General features: G+C 40.3%; 1 protein-coding gene across 2 annotated transcripts in view; it reads right to left on the bottom strand.

The window, feature by feature from the left end:
- Positions 1-441: 441 nt before the first annotated feature.
- The window catches only part of LOC106913185 (thyroid hormone receptor alpha), a 130,317-nt gene continuing 113,956 nt past the window's right edge, over positions 442-16,802 (bottom strand). For both annotated transcript variants that reach the window (XM_014979920.2, XM_088001010.1), the window contains 3 exons: positions 14,981-15,127; positions 12,433-12,691; positions 442-11,508 (listed from right to left, as the gene is read on the bottom strand). In XM_014979920.2, the coding sequence (XP_014835406.1) occupies positions 11,258-11,508; positions 12,433-12,691; positions 14,981-15,127 (657 nt within the window). In that variant the 3' untranslated portion in view covers positions 442-11,257. The remainder of the gene's footprint in view (positions 11,509-12,432; positions 12,692-14,980; positions 15,128-16,802) is intronic.

Genomic DNA, 16,802 nt, shown 5'->3' with positions numbered 1-16,802 from the left:
ATTACCAGATTTGGTACCTGCTCACATTTCCAAAGGTTTAAGGATTTAATGATCATAATCCCACTGTGTTTGACTGGCCAGCAAACTCTTGTGATACGCAGCACCACTAAAACAACTTTGAGTTTTAAAACTTTCAAACTCACTTTTGTGCCCAGTTTGTGGATTCAGTGTAGCACCTGAATCTTCCTTCTGAAAAGCCTCAAATCCTTTTTTTTTTTCCTTATAAAAGTGCAGATTTTAGAATAAATCACCTGCCGAAGTATAAAACAAATTGTAGGAAAATGATGAGGGATGAGGGCGATTAAAGCAATCAATAATGTGAACGTTTGAAGTGAATTACAAAGATCCAAACTCTTCATCTGTGCCAGTGATTTCCCTTATTCTGTAGTCACGCAGCTTTTGTTGATTAAAGCTGCTGACGTTTCTCTTTTGAAGTATCTATTTTCTGTTTTTTTTTTCTTGAAATTCATTTTTCTCTACCTTGCAATCTTGCCAAAGATGAGAAATGGTTCCCAAGCCCCTCCTCCCTCGCACCCTTTTATTTTATTTTATTTTATTTTTTTCTTCATATACGTCTGCCTGTCAGTGTGATAAATTCATCTGAGGGAATAATACTGGTCTGGGACAGGACAAATGTCTGTTCTACACTCGCCGAGGCCTTAAAAGGTGCTTTTTGATGGGTTTTTGAAGAAAAAGTGAAGCAGGTCAACCAACACACGCCATCGAAGAGACAGTCACAACAAAGCGCTGACACAGTTTTTCTTACACACAACTCAATCCTCCCACAAAGACATTGGCATGCACGGTTTTACACATGCAAGGCTTTTCTTTATTCCCATCACTTAAGAGCATCATGTCATCAGATGGATAGGGGTGTGTGGGGTCTCTGCGTGCGTGTGTGTGTCGGGGGTGGGGTCAGGTTCCTTCACCTCCACACCTACGAAGACTGATGCTGGGTTTTAGATGGGAGTCATGTGCTTCTGTACGTCCAGCCTCAATGCGAGGGAGTGCTATTTATGGCTGCAAGAGGTTTTGACTATAAAAGGGAGCAAGTGTAAAGAAAAAGCAGGAACTTTGCATAGCCTGGTTTTGAGAAAAGTCAAAATCTATCCAGTATCTGAGATACTGCACAGCGCGTCATGTACTTACCTGGGAATGTTAAGAATCATGTTAGAAACACAAAACGGAAAATACAACCCCCGTGACTACAAAATCACTAAGAAAGTAAGGTTTATTAAAAAGAAATGTTAAACTTAATCATTAGTCAGAGTAAAAAGGATATTTTTAGAGACCCATAAGTGATTTATTTATTTTTTTCAAATCATAAATCTATAAATTTTCCACCGTGTCTTTAACGTACAGGGTAAAATCTAAATTATAATACACAATGATTAAAAAGAAGTGTTAAGGTTAATTTGAAAATTAATATATTTAAGGTAATATATTTATTTTTGTCCTTATTTATAAATAAATATAATTTAAAACTATTGTTTAGCTACATGGATACTTTTTAGAGCCTAAACCTAATCAACTTAAAGTGTTGTGCATGAAAAGATAAAAAGACACCCCAGCACAGTGAAAATGTCATTATTCAAACCAATCATAATTTTCAGCAAAAATGATACTCTTTTAATCTTAAATTAAAAAAAAAAAAAGAAAGACCAGCAATAAAGAGAAAGTGCCAGATTGTTTTAACATTTTTTTTGTGTGTGGATATTCCTTTTACCTGATATGAGAGAGGTGGGCTTCAATAGCAGCACAAACTCCAACCCAACAAGGGTTGAAAACACTCATGCGATACAAATTTGCCTTCCTTTGTGGTGTAAACCATCTACCAAAACCAGGTGAGCGTCGTTCATTTTCACTGGGACTAAAACTTGGAAACTTAGCGTTTGGTTAGAATTAATTTTCTTCTGGAATCCCATCCAGGACAGAAAGCAGACACAATGCACAACTGCACATTGGGAGGCCAAAAAGACGAATAACAAGGGTTTCCAATCTAAGGTTCACCATCATTTATTAGAAAATGTTCTTTTTTTTTTTTTTTTTTTTTTTTACCTGAGAGAATCCTTCAATAACTTTCTTTACCCAGTAACAAAAAGTCATTTGTGTTCGTGTGTGCGTGCATGCTGATTGGGTCTTGCCGGTGCTCTCGTGGAAAGGTGCATTAATCCCCACAAATGTGTGAAGGACTTTCTGATTAGATGTGAAACTCAATGAGTTATTGCACGTCATTATAAATTATAGTAAACTTTAAATATTTCTTTTAATATTTTTCTTTTCCTTCTTTTTGGGGTTAAAAATCTTTTAAATATACATAACCTTATATGCAATTTATAAATATGTACATTTTAAGAAATTACCACAAAGACCTTTTTTATCATGTTTGGGCCATTCAAAGTGCTCTTTATGTTAAGTGCTAGTGTAAAGCTAAATCAGGTCGGTCTTAAATCTTCATCTCAAAAACGTGAACATCCTTTATATCTACGTAAGTGAAACCGATTCAGAATCAAAAGCATTAAGGTTTTAAGTAAACACAAGCTAAAGCACAAATCTAAGAACTAACATTACATTGAACTAAGTGACTGTATATAAAGGCAGCAAACGGGATTAAATTTAGCTACTGGTCCTAATTTTAAAATCTAAGTTTCTTGATGCACCAATCCCATTAAGGAAGCATGAGCAGAACCCGAGCATGCACGCGCACACCAAGACTCGCGCATCTCACTCTGAGCAATTCACAGAAAACAGCACATCTCGTTGAGTCCTTGTTTTCCACAACATCCCAATGAACCCCGCCTGCTTCTGTGGGATACGGACTGCTGGGAAGAGCTCCTGCGCCTCAGGACCGGCCAAAAAAGCTGGGCGAGAAGGCCATCTCCGCTGAGCAGTCGGGATATGTGCCCACACAAGAGCAGCAAGGGTCTTTGGGTCATGCAAAGAGCCTCTGGAATTCAAGCCAGGCCAAATTTGATTTTAATTAGTCAGACTGGCTCGTTGTTACAGTGAGCTTGTCTTTCTTTTTTGGGAAAAAAAAAAAGATTTAGGAGGGGAGATTGCATAGACATCTTGCTGTTTGCATGTCTCAACAAACTCTATATTTGGCATAGGGGGAGGGGCAGGGAACCAAACACAACCAATAAGAAAACAAAACAAAACAAAACAAATGACATTACAGACAATCTTCACCTTTGTCCAAAGCATCAACATATGAGAATTGAGCAAAATTAGTTGGGGCTGGATTTAAAAGTTTCTCTTTGAGCTCAGTAGATGGTCTGAGGATGGAAGAAGCACCAATCAAACGGCCAGTTTTCCCGTGACCTATTTACTTAACCCATCAATGGTAAGGATACTGACGTTATGGATACTGAGAGTATCCATAACATTATAACTTTTATAATTCCTTTTGTGTCAGATACAAGAGAACCGTATGTTCCTTAGAGAATGTCTTAGCAATTGCCATTGTAAACTTGAGTGCATTGTATTATAAGTAGGATTGAACTGGACTGCATTTAACTGAATTGCAATCTGATTGGATCATATTGAACTGATTATATTTATAGATATAAATTGGGTCTTTTTGTTTTCAAACTTCTTTGATATGACATTTGTTGTGAATTGGTGCAATGCATCTGTAGTTAAAACAATGGAAAGTTCAAACTGCTGTCATCATCTAAGACCCCATTTACACTCCATTTTATGTATCAAGGGCAGAAAAGGGGGGGGGGAAAGGAATATTCTCCCAGAAGCACACATACATAAACCAACAGAATTTCAAAAAATATTAGTGTAACTGGGGCCGGTATAAGCTGATGTTGCAACATTTCCGAGCTAGCTTACGGAACCCAAAGATGCTTTGGACAAACGTTCAGATCCATTTTACACTTCGACAACAATGCGAGTGCTTAGCAGCTGGGTTAGCTGAAACACATGCTAGACAAAGAGTCTTAGCATGCATCTCCTCTTTCCTTTCCTGCAGCTAACTGAGCTACTGTCACCACTCGCATCATCAGTTTTAAAGGACAATATCTGAGCACGCATACACAAAAACCCACAGCCACACGTGTAGCGCTTCATGTCGTCATGAGACTACAGAGGGTACAGGCTTTCATCTCTTTGCAAACAAGACGAGGCACAGGGGGTTATGATTAATGTCAAGGGGCACTTTTGATTATGGACCTGCATGCACATGTGAGAGCGTGCACACGTAAAAAAGTTGTAACAAGCATTACACATCTCTTCGCTTCTTTTGTTGTCTTCACTTACATGACAATGGGATGGAGCGGTAAAGTTGACTTTTTACAATGAATCTTGAGTGTTTTTGTATGGTTTTTTTTGTATTTACATCATTGATCATGTCCCCCCCACCCCACCCCTGAAAAAAGTAAAAAGTAAACAAAAACTAAATCCAAACCGAAAACATACAAAAGTATTGCACCTTGCAAACGGGCAATATATCCTCTCAGTTTTTTTTTTTTCTTCCCCCTAATGTCTGTGTGACACCACTATCCTCTCTGCTGGTGAGTGGAAGCTGGGTTGTGGGTGCCAGGTTAAGGTCCAGCGCCCTCCCCCCCTCCCTTTCAGCTACATTCAGTTCTATAAAACAATCAGCCATTACAGAAGCAAACATCCCTCAGTCTCTGGGCCGTTCACATTTTGTTTTACGTCATGATCTACAACACAGTCAGAGAAGTGCTGAGTGATTTTAGCAAACATGTCCTTGGGTTCATCTGAGATCCAAATCAATAAGAGGGCCCCAAACCTTGAGGAAAAACCAACAGACGCATCTCAATAATGTAGAATATCATAGAAAAGTTCATTCTTTTCAGTAATTCTGTTTTACAAAGTAAAACTCATTTTATAGATGTATTGCATACAGTGACAGTTTGTTGATTCTTGCTTACAAATGAATGAAAACCCCAAATTATGTTTCTTAGAAAAATATACCACTAAAACAGGATGTTATTTTATGGCCATGTTATGGTCAGCACAATTTTTTTTTGGAAGACTCCAGACTTGACTATTGACCAGCAGAAAGTGACGGATGTCGTCTGCAAGAGCAACATAAAACTATGGCTAAAAAAAACTGGATGCAAAGAGTGTTTCCACCAAGCTTAATAATAGAAAGTTCAGTGGAGGGACAAAGTTTGAATATAATTTAGAGAACTTTGGAGAAGCTAATCTTGTTTCCTAGCTCTTATGTCAACAGTAAGGGGCCACAACCACCCGCAAATAGATAAAATCCTGAAATACTTACAAGCCCTTGTTAAAAAATTCCTGAAACTGACCATTTTACACCAAACACCAAATATACCTTAATATGCAATAATACGCACAGTGGAAACTGTCTTAATGCCACCACAGGAGTCAATATCTAAAGTTCACCTTGTCTCTGTACTCCAGGGAACAGCCAAATGACGCCAAGAAAAATAAATACTACTCCTGGATTTGCAAATACCAACCAATAGTGTCAAGTAGCCTTGCTCCTAAGCTGCATTTTCAGTAAAAAATACATTTAAAAAAAGGTGAAAAAAAGGCAAATAGGCAGGTTTTCTGCAAATAATTTGGAGTTGCGTTCCACAGAAAAATCTGAATTGGTGAATATGCCAATAATGAGTCAAATCATTTTGTATTTTATGCAAAAAGAACCTTGACCAAGTATAATAATAATAATAATAATATAGTAAGCTGCTTCAGCCTCAGCCAATGACTTTCATTCTCCTTGTAAAGCCTGTCAATGGCTAAACTGTCAGCTGTCCAGTCAGTAGTCTTCCTCATGATTCTGTAGACCATAACATATTGGTACAATTTATTTATTTATTTTTTTCAGAAAAACTGTTTTGTTTTTTTTCAACTTCGAGCCATATTCATAAACATTAACTCAGAAATAAATATTTGGAATTTATCAATGTGTGCAAGAAGTCCTACATGTGATTTTCTCCTTTGAATTGAATTACTGAAATCAATTAACTTCGCAATAATAATCTAATTTATTGAGCTGAACTTGTACACACAGGCCCGACACGTAACTCTCTGTTCCTTTTTAGTCTATATGCATCTCTGCATTTTTACATGTGCCTGCAAAACACGACGCCTCCCAAGTTCGTATGAGTTTTGTGTTGCGTGAGGTATGACAGGCTTGTGTTTCAGTTTTTTTTTTTTCTGTTTTCAGTTTAAGGTTGCATTATTTTCTGTTGTATTCCATTACAAAAAGAGAAATATATATACGTATATATAAAAAAAAAAGCAACTCCTGTTTTGTTGGCTCTGAGTTCCTCCTCTGATAAAAGAGGACAGACAACTGGAGAGACACGAGACAAAACGCATCAGTTGGCTTCTCAACACAAAAGACAGATGTGGGCAAAAGAAGAGAAATTTCTCCAATGTTACACTGCACACATGGTCAAAAAGTGACTACAGCCATTTTCTTTTTCTTCTCTCTTTTACACAGAGCAGTTAAAGCATCAAAATACAAAGAAATATACGAAAACAAGGAAAAAGAAAATCTCCAATAATTCTGTTTAGGAGTCTTTTTTTTTTTAAAGTCCTCGCTTTTTTTAATTTTGCTTTATGGATTCGTATCATTTCAGATTTCATTTTGTCCCATAAAGAAAAGCAGCATTTAACCCCCTCAGTTACACACAAAAACTCAGTCAGCTCAACAAAAGGACATCAGATTTCTTACACTCCTCTTTCAGTTGTTTAACAAAGAGGTGATCCAAACCTCGATCTCTGGAATGTGGGATATTCTTTTCCGACCCCCACAGTATTAAAATTTTCAACTGGAACTGAGAGGAGGAGGTGGTGGGGACGGGGGGTCTCATTTGGGGTCCTCGGCTGGTGTGGGAGAAGAGGTTGGGGCACCTAACTTGGGGGCGGGGGGAGGGACATTGCATATCCAACATTTCCCCATCCACAATTCCCACTTTAATCAAAGTTAATAATGGCATTTTGTTTTCTTTTGCTTCCTTGCGTCTTCAAATCTCTCGATTTCGCCTCTACTGCTTTGCTGTTCACATTCAATTGGTGGCGCCTCTCTGAAAGGCGTTTATGGCCAGCCTTGTCTCACAAGGTGGAGAGGCCTGGATCCTGTTTGGTGTCAGCGATTCTTGGCCAAACCCGTGGGGGAACAGCAAGGTTAAGAAGAGGAGGAAAAACAATTTGGAGGGCCCCAGATCTGAAATGTAATGATGATGATGATTACGAGAAGACGATAAGTGCTACACAGCCCTCCAAACCCTCCCATGCAGGGGTCTCTCGCAACTCCCCCATCCCCGTTTTTCTCTGGGTTGTCGGCGTGACGCCGGCAACAGGAAAGGTTTGGGCCTGAGGCCACTGTGGCTGTCAGCCTCTGTTATACAGAGTGGTCAAGGATTCCCATTTGGGGTGAGTTGGGCCAACAAATGTGTACAGATAAAACTCTGAAGAGGAAAGGGTGAAAGTGAGGACCGCTCCAGTAGTGCAAAAACTCCCACTAGCCAGGCTGGATGGGGATGTAATGACGGCTTGAGCTCAGCTCCAGGGAAGGCCAAGAGGATGGCAGAGCAGGAGAAGTGATGAATCCCAGAAGCTGTTGATGTGCTTAAAGGAGCAACATTCCTGGTCCTCTTTAACTTTCCGTTGCGGACGCTTATCCATCTGGTAGAGGTGTGAGTTATCCATTATGTACAGGACTGCTGCTTGACATTTAAATAGAACCGACTCTTTTATAGGAGGGGAACCCAGATTTGGCATGGACCCAGAATTGAAGGAACAGAGTGGGCTTTTTTAACAGATGGTGTATTCTTTAATAGTCATTCAGCTGCCTCATGTATGATGTCTGCCACGGATGTTTTACACATTACTAATATAGTGACAAGAACTGGGATACACAAGACATTTGATTACAATCATGACAAAAAGAAACTCCGCCTTTGTTGCCATGGGATTTAAAAGTAAGTCTAGTAGAAATCAATTCACCAAGTGTGACCCAGAAGCCTCTTCAAAATGGGCGTTCTGACAGTTAGCTGGTCAGGAGTCAAACATTAGTGGGCTAGCACAATGTCAAGGTAGAAAGACATCAGCAAAGAGTTGATGGAAGGAACTGTTGGTGCCGCCAATGTCGGGGTGACTATAAGGCCATTTCTGAACATTCTACACTGAGTTTATGATTTAAACTTGGAAGCTGCCCAAAGTTAAAAAATAAAAAATAAATAAAACTAATTCCGCCCCAAAATGAAAACATGCAATACTCGTAAGAACTGTGAAAACCCAACGAGCATGTTAAATGTTACGTTTTGTAGCGATATCAAATCACAGTGGCGTGACTTTGGGTTCCTGGTCGGCAGTGAGTCGTAAGACTTCAGGAACAAAGTCCTTCACCAACTGACAAGCACAGTGGTGGAAGGGGGATGATTTGGCCTTGATTTGCTGTCTCAGTAAAAAGGCGGCTTGATCATATATTCCTCTATAAAACAATGTATTATTAGAGTGAAATTAGAATTCTTATGTCCGACAGCTGAAGCATGGCTGAAATTTGGACTCAACGGGACAGGGACACCAAACTCAACAGGGAATATTTTGCTGTAATGAAAAGTGGAGGCTAATCTACAGTGATTAGATAAACTAATAAAACCTACAGTAGATCATTCAATGTAGTTTTTTTTTTTTCTATCACTGTACTAATCAAAGGTGGAAATCAACACTGGTCACTGGACAAATGTCAAAATGTTACATTTAATAAAATTCAACCTGTTAAAATCTTGCAACATACACTTAAATTAAATTATACGATTTTTCGCATTTTTAGATTTAAAGATTTTAAATATCATCTCTATATTTTACATTTACACTTTAATTACCAATAGAAACAAAGCGATTAAGTACACAGTTACGAAAGGTTTAGCTTTAAAGCAGCAAATTTATGTGGGAAGGGGAAATAAAACTATGCATAGGCACAAAATAGGAGTACAAATAGGAGAAAGTGACCTGGAACTACACTTATAAAAAAAACAAAAACCTCTTTGTTTTGTTTACATTAAAGATCAATGTAGCAGAAAAGCACGCTTAGGACTATGAAGTATTTAAAGCCTCTAAAATGTCTGAGGGTCTGGCACAAATTTTGAAACTAAAACGACAGCGACCTTGTTGGAAACTTTCTTTTCCCCATGATTGTAAATCTAATGTGGTGACCATCAATCACAAGACATCCAGTTTTGTTCTATATCCAGTGGCAGAAATCATTGGTGAGCTGTGGAAAGCCGCTCGTTTGCAGATGCCCGGTCTCTGCGCGCTAATTCAGCGGGCGTGGCCATCGTGGGCGCTTGCTCGCTGTGCCCCGTCTGCTCCCCTTGCTTGTTCTCTGAGGTGGTCTAAGCTGGGGGGGGGGGGGGTGGTGCCCACCGTTCATTTGTTGCTCCTGTAAGTCAGTTTCTGTTTCCACAGAAGGGGGTAAAAGGATGACGCTTGGTCCCAAATAACAGAACAACGAGATGATCCGAATGTAATGGGTACCACTCCCCCCGCCCCCGCAGGGTGGGGAAGGGTGGTCGGCCCTCCTGTCTTTTTGTACGGTTTCTCATTAGAACCAAGTGAGAGAGTTAAATGTGTGTCTGTGTGTGTTCTTTGAGTGTTTTTGTGCCGCTATGCAAATCAACAACAACAAAAAAAGAAAAGTCTGAACTTTTGTGTTAGTCCACATATGAAACCAGTTGAACGATGTATGTCTGGCTGTGGGCAGCTGCCCTATGTCCACAGAGGTGAGGTAGTGCCTGACACCGTGGGGCAGCATGGCCGCCCCATCCTCGGGGTGTGTCCGTATTTGAGGTAAATGGTAGCCTTCTTGGCCTTTTCGCCTGCTCTCGGTGACTCTCATAGATTTCTTTTTTTTTTCTTTTCTTTTCGTTTTGTTTTTTTTGTTTTTTTTTAAAAAAGGCAAGTGTGTATGGAAGCCTGCAGGGGCCACACTGAGCTGAGTCCATGAGGAGAGGACTCTGTAGAAACCCTACGGATGAGGGCTTTAAATCGACACTGTCGTGCAGTGTGTACAGTAAAATGAGGCATTTATGTTACTCTGAGGTGAAGTTGTGTGTTTTCATATAAATGTGTGTGTCAAATGAAGACGGAGGCAGACGGGGTGCAGAAGATTTACTTCTGACCCCAGTCCAGGTATTACGCCGCATTTCCTCTCCCTGCCTCCGCTCCTCCTTATTTTCTGCTTCTCAAAGGGAATCTCTCCCTCCTCCCGTCGCGTTTTTCCTTTCCTTCTTTCAGAGTCGTAACTCCTCGGAGACAGAAGCGCTTCATTGTCATTCATACGACGGTATGAGAGCTGCGCAGGCAGCGACGAGGACCGCCTGCACATATGTATGTATGTATGTGTGTATGGATGTGTGTGTATGAGTCACAGGAGCCGGTCCAATGACAAAAAAAAAAAAAAAAAAGAGAAAAAAAAGTAGATTTGGTCTGCCCCCTTTTTAAAGGCTGACAGAACATTTTCATCGAACTGGACTAGCCTTTTTTTATATAAATATAGCACCTGTTTCAGTGGGATCTTAGAGGAGGAGCAGCTCCAAAACAAAACAACAAAACAGCAGTAACGGCTCAGATTGAGTTGATTTACCTGGCAGCCGAGTCTGGTTGCTTTTGCATCCATTGGCGCCATTGCACACCAAAGAAATGTGGAAAAAAATAAAAAATTAAAAAATTAGCTCGCAGTGTTTGCCGATTGCTCACATGACTGTGAGAAATGACGCCGTGTTTTCTGAACTACCGTTTTAACACTTATTCAGAAATAATACTGAAAGATCCTGACCAGCTCTGATGCTGCTTCAAAACGTGAGCGCTGAGAAGCTTAAAAGAAAAAAAAAAAGGAAACAAGGAGGGGAACCTGATCCCCACAAACGACGCTGCCCTGAAGAACTGAGGTGAAACAAGCTGTGGCTCTGTGTGTGAGTGTTTTTATGTGTTTGTGGATGTGTCTTGGCAAATGGCAACAACTCTTTCTGGACAAAACAGCTTGCTCAGACAGAAGGGCCCCCACACGGATGTTTAAACAGGAGAAGGTGTAAGAAAGAGAAGGGAGGAGGTTCTTGTTCCATTCTCCCGTTGCTGGTGTGTGTTTTCTTTCCGGTTATATCCAGTTTCTTTGTAACCACAAACTGTGAATTTGATGTCGAAGAAACGCAAATTCCTGCCGATGAGACTCTCCACGCGTCTCTGTGGCTTAGCCCGTCTCCCGTTTCCTGCTTCCCGTTGCACACGCTGGCGTCTGCACGTGTCACACTTCCTGTTCCTCGAAGACCTCGAGGAAAAGCGGCGGGAACAGTTCGTTGGGACACTCCACCTTCATGTGAAGGAAACGGCTGGCGTGGCACGCGCCGATCATCCGCAGGTCCGTCACCTTCATCAGGAGTTTGGGCCAGAAGTGGGGAATGTTGTGCTTGCGGTAGTTGATGTAGTGCTCGAATGCCAGCAGGTATGTCTCCTGGCACTTCTCTATCTTGTCCACAGACGTCAGGCCTGAGCGATCTGTCAAGAAAGGAGGCAAAGGAACGTTTAGCAAACTCTGAACTTGGTAGCGTTTTCTTGACTTGTTCTGATGATGTGTGGCTACAGCAATAAATCATTGAGAAAGCCAGGAGCAGGTGCACAAATGTTTTACTCAATAATGCTACACCAAAACAACAACAAAAAAAAGTTCATTGACAATATAGCAGAACTGACAGCCCTGTTGGTAGTTAATGGATGGCTTTCTTCATGCATGAGAAAAAATGGAGGTGTAGGAGCAATTCAGAGAAGCTACGGGGACGGACTTTTGGTTGGCCTCAAGAAAGCTCTGGAAGTGACACAGAAATGTCTTGTTTGGCATAGGGTTTGAGCTGCTGACCCACACAAAGGACCTGGTTGGGTAACGAAAGAATAACTTTGAGGATCTCCTTAATCCAGTCCCCATGTCCTTAGTAGAGGAAGCAAATTTTCCAAGTTCAAAATGTACTTCCGCTACATGACTCGGTTAGTAGCGGGTAGCTCCTCATCAGCACGTTGCCTGGAGTGCAGAGAATTCATCCTGAGATGGTGAAGACTCTGGGCATTATTGGCCTGGTTGACAAGTCTCTTTTCTGTTACATGTAGGACTGGGACAATGGCTCTGGAGTGACAGATTGGGACGGTGGACCCAATCTTTAAGAAAAGGGACCAAAAAGTGTGTGAGGAAGGTTTAGATGAGGCATTTCTTTAAAGGACAGCTTCCGGTTTTTAAACACCTAGTTCTAAGCACTATGTGCAGTACTTAATGGGCTTAAACATTTCACCTCCGAGGGAGAAGTACGATGGAAATTTTTATTTAAATAACATTAAGTAAGACCTCATTTACTACATGTTTCATTCGATGGCACGTAAAGCCATTGACATGAAATTATAAACTGAAAGATGCCTTTTTTCCTTTAAGCATACCTGAGCTCATGAGAAGCACGGCCTGCAGAAGCGCCACTTCCGTGTCGTCCAGGTTGAACTGCGCCAGGCTTTTGCCCAAATCAAAGATGGCGTCAGACACCACACCCAGCCCTCCGTTCTTCAGCTGCTCGCGCTTCACGGCTATCTCCCCGCTCAGCGTCAGCGTCTCGCTTTCGGGGTCATAACGGATTGCCGCTCGCAACGACATGATCTCCATGCAGCAGCCCTTCAACAAGATGATCTGGTCTTCACAAGGCAGCTGGTGATCATAAAAAAAAAATAAAAATAAATAAATCTATCATTCAATGCAAACAGAGATGTGAAGATATATTGTGCATCCATTTACATTTATGTTGTTGGAAAAAAAAGTTCAAGTTTCCTCACTTGACCGTTGTCAACAACAGTCACTAAGTGTGTCCACCATGATATCCATGTCGACAAGAATGCTACTGCCAACACAAGAACAAATGTTTCATGTTATGCTGGCCCTTAAATCACTGCACTGGTTTTCTGTTTCTTTTTGATAGTCTATATGGTTTATAGTCTATGGGCCAGAATAAATGTTAGTCAGTAACTCTAACACTTAATGTCCCCAGTATCAGAAGTAAACAAAGGGTGGCAGCATTTATTTTCTATGATTTCCAGCTCTGTGACAAACTCCATGAAAACATGCTCCTCAGCTCCATTCCTGGGTTTGTGCATTTTCCAGGCAACATCAGAGCGCCGCATCCATTCACTTATGGTGTTCTTATATGGACAAAGACATTTATAGCAACAGTGTTATTTCTACGTGTATATTTTAGGGGCAAACGGAAAAGATTGTTCCGATCAGTTGTGTTCTCGTGTGGGCACGGCCTAATCGGCTCAGTTTCTGTGTTACACACGACAAAATAAAATAAAATAAAATAATTCCCAGCATCAACCAAAGTTTATCAGATAACGTGAGAGACAAATGGACAATAGTAAAAGAAGTGGTTCAAGAACAGAAGAAAAACAATGGATGAACACCGAGCATGTATTTGTTTCCGCGAATAAACAGATTATTTCAAAACCACCCTGATTTACATGGATGCAAGCCCCTCTCAGCTGAATCTCATCTCGTTACGTGTGCAGAATGCGTTCACCGAATTAATCCCACCTCGGTGCGAACTCTACTCTCCCTGTGTCGCTCCTGGCAGCCGAGCCGATTAATTGACATTTGTTGCCTTGATCTGTCTTGTAAATTTGTAATCATGGCTTGTAACTGAAGCTCAAACCAAACACTTACAATGCATTTATGGCTGTGTCAATTTAAAGGAGCAGCAATTAATTAGTGTTTTTTTTTAGTGAGTAAATGACTGTGGGCTTTGTTTCTGTGCATTTCCTATCAGGGCTTCAGACAGGCAGCGTGAAGAAGCCTCTCGGCTCAAATAGGTTTTTCCCCATAGTCCAATGATATCAGATTAAACAGCCTAATTTATAGTGACTTTTATTATTTTGAGATAAAACGAGGCAGATTCTGGCATTGCTATCTGCTTAGCTTTAATTTTCATCTCAGTAAACACAATGCGTTTTTTTTTTTTTTTTGTCCTTATTGATTTCAGTGGTATCATCTATCAAGAAAGAAACCATTAAACACACAATTGTACTGGGAAAAAAAAGCAGTTTCAACATCATTGCCTTCGATTTTTGTTTCTAAATGTTGCATGGGATTACGGTTGCAACTTCTCCACATCTGTAGCTAATTATGCCACAAATTCCCACTCACAGGTCTAAATCCATCTGGCCCACCAGACAATAACTCTTCAATCAGTGCTCAATAATGTAATGCCTTGCCACTACTTTATTAGATGTTTACTAATTAATGTAACCCAAACCGACTATCATATGTAAGAAAGTTTGTTCCCTGAGGTGTCTACCTGTAGGTCAGTGCTGGAGGAAATATTGACTAATGCAAGTGTCTGTTCGCTTCACAAATACAAAGCGACAAGAAAAAAAACAAAACCCTTTTTGAAAGAAAGTCATGAAGTCTGTCAGATCCGAAACATACAACCAGAGGCACAGTACAACACTTCAGGTTGAGGCAGACGCGTCCAGATCAAGTCCAGATCTTTATCAAACTGAGAATCTTGGGAAATATCTTAAAAATCGACATCGACAGATTTAAAACGATGAAAATGTTCAAAGGAAGTACTGCATGTAGTACAGTACATGCAGGTTCATGCACCTGCATGAACCAAAAGACATGCAGGTGCAATAGCAGCAAAAGTTCATACTTGAATAAATTTTCGAGAACCACAAATCTTTTCTTTTACTTCTGAAGTTATGGAGATCTATAATAGAAAATCCCAAGGTGAAACAAAATGTAAAGCAGTTTAAATGTTTAAGAGGTATGAATAAATTTGCAATGAAATGTATTGGCCTTTCCTTCAGACAGATTAAATGATCTGCTTGACAAATCGCACTTATCATCCTCACACCTCTGAGCGCTCACAAACACATGCGGCCTGACAGAGGCCATCTACGCACGAACTGGTCGTCGGTTGCCAAATAATCAGCCTTCCCTCACCTCAGAGAACATGGGCAGTTTTTTGGCAAAGTCGACTACTCGTGTGATGGCAGGGGTGATGATCTTGGTGAATTCGCTGAAGGCTTCCAGGTCCACCTTGTCTCCGTCGGACGTCGGGGCAACCGGAGATTGGCCAATCTTCTCTGGCTGCATTGGGGAAAAAAAGGCAGCGATTAGCACAGGGTGTTAAACAATCCTGAAGAGATATCTGTAAAACCCGGAGAGGACATTCTTAAAGATCTCGATTTTCAAGAGCGTCTGTCAAAACTTACCTTTCAAAACCCTCATCAGGATCCTGCAAGAGCCTTGTGCTGCTTTTGTTTGCCTTTGCGGTGCACAGTTAAGGGTAATAATTTTTGTACTTTTTTTTTTTTTTACTACTAATTGGTTTGACAAATTCCTTTGCCTTGAGCTCTTGTGACAATGAAACACATTTCTCATCAAGGTTAAGGCTGATGTCTCACAAAGCCGCCATCCATTGCTCACCTCAAAACTTTTCCAGTTTTGTTTTTTAATTTATTTGACAACCACATTTATCATTTATCATTCACCTTCTTCTTCTTCGTAATTGTGCTCCACTTTATCTTGGTCTATCACATAAGATCTCAATAAAATACACTTTTGTTTCAGGGTCTAATGTGACGAATGGGGAAACGTCAAGGGTTTGCATTCAGAAATCTGCGTAAATTGAGGTGTGACAATGATACATATTGTGTCGCCTTCCCCTGAATAAAGCATGTGCCAAAAGCTATAGCAGTTAATTTAAGTTGGGCTCCGGCCATGAGCAGGATAAAACTAAAGCGTGAGAATAATCGTCGCAAACAGTAAGTCATCAATCATGGAACACCGAGATGGATGCTGCGAAAGAGCCAAAAACTAAGCATAGTGTTTTGAAGGTGGAGTTCAGGGGCAATTTTTTTACATCGCTGTTGAGAAAATAGCTGTCAAGGGAGAGGCAGGAGAATCAGCTGCAGGTTATACATACTGAAAGCATAACACTCCTTCCGCAGTCTTTCAGTCATATTTTACGTTGCTTAATGGATTTTTGTCTGTACAGAGTTCATCCTTAACCCCAGTGTGATTAGAAAACCACGGAGAGCTTAAAAAATGGCAGCAATAAGCAAAAAAAGAAGTCTTCACAGTAAGCTCTGCAGATTACCTAGATTAATGCAGGGAAAAAACTTTTTGGAACTGATGGGGATTAATCACGGTGCTTTTTCTACTTCCAAATCAGTCCGATTTCTAAAATAACCAAGGAGCCTCGATAGAACTAATAGAAAATGTCTGTTTTAGGATTTATGGGGATTGCAAGCTTACTTCTTTGTCTCTTCTTGGGTCTTGTTTTCAATTAAAAAAAAAAAAGTGTATTGCTCCAAGGTTTCCACCCATTCATTGTGTAAAAAATCCACACTTTCCCAGACTCAACTTTTCAGATTTCATTTTAAAGTACACTACTCTATCAGTACACCATCAATTTATGACTATGGCAGGACAGAAGGAAGGACGCGTGGATGGAATGGAATGAATGAAAAAGGGAAGAACACCGGGAGAGAAAGAAAGAAAAAGAAACAAAGAAAGAAAGAAAAAGAAACAAAGAAACAAAGAAACAAAGAAAGAAAGAAAGAAAGAAAGAAAGAAAGAAAGAAAGAAAGAAAGAAAGAAAGAAAGAAAGAAAGAAAGAAAGAAAGAAAGAAAGAAAGAAAGAAAGAAAGAAAGAAAGAAAGAAAGAAAGAAAGAAAGAAAGAAAGAAAAAGAAGATGGTATTTATGAAACAAGGAAGGTAAAAATAAGGGAGAAAAGAAGCAAAGAAGAAACAATAGAG

Source organism: Poecilia mexicana, unplaced genomic scaffold, assembly GCF_051168715.1.
Source record: "Poecilia mexicana isolate PSO_F unplaced genomic scaffold, ASM5116871v1 scaffold_19, whole genome shotgun sequence".
In the NCBI taxonomy this organism is placed as follows: domain Eukaryota; kingdom Metazoa; phylum Chordata; class Actinopteri; order Cyprinodontiformes; family Poeciliidae; genus Poecilia; species Poecilia mexicana.
The sequence above is the reverse complement of the archived record's forward strand: the minus strand, read 5'-3'. Positions and strand labels throughout refer to the sequence as shown.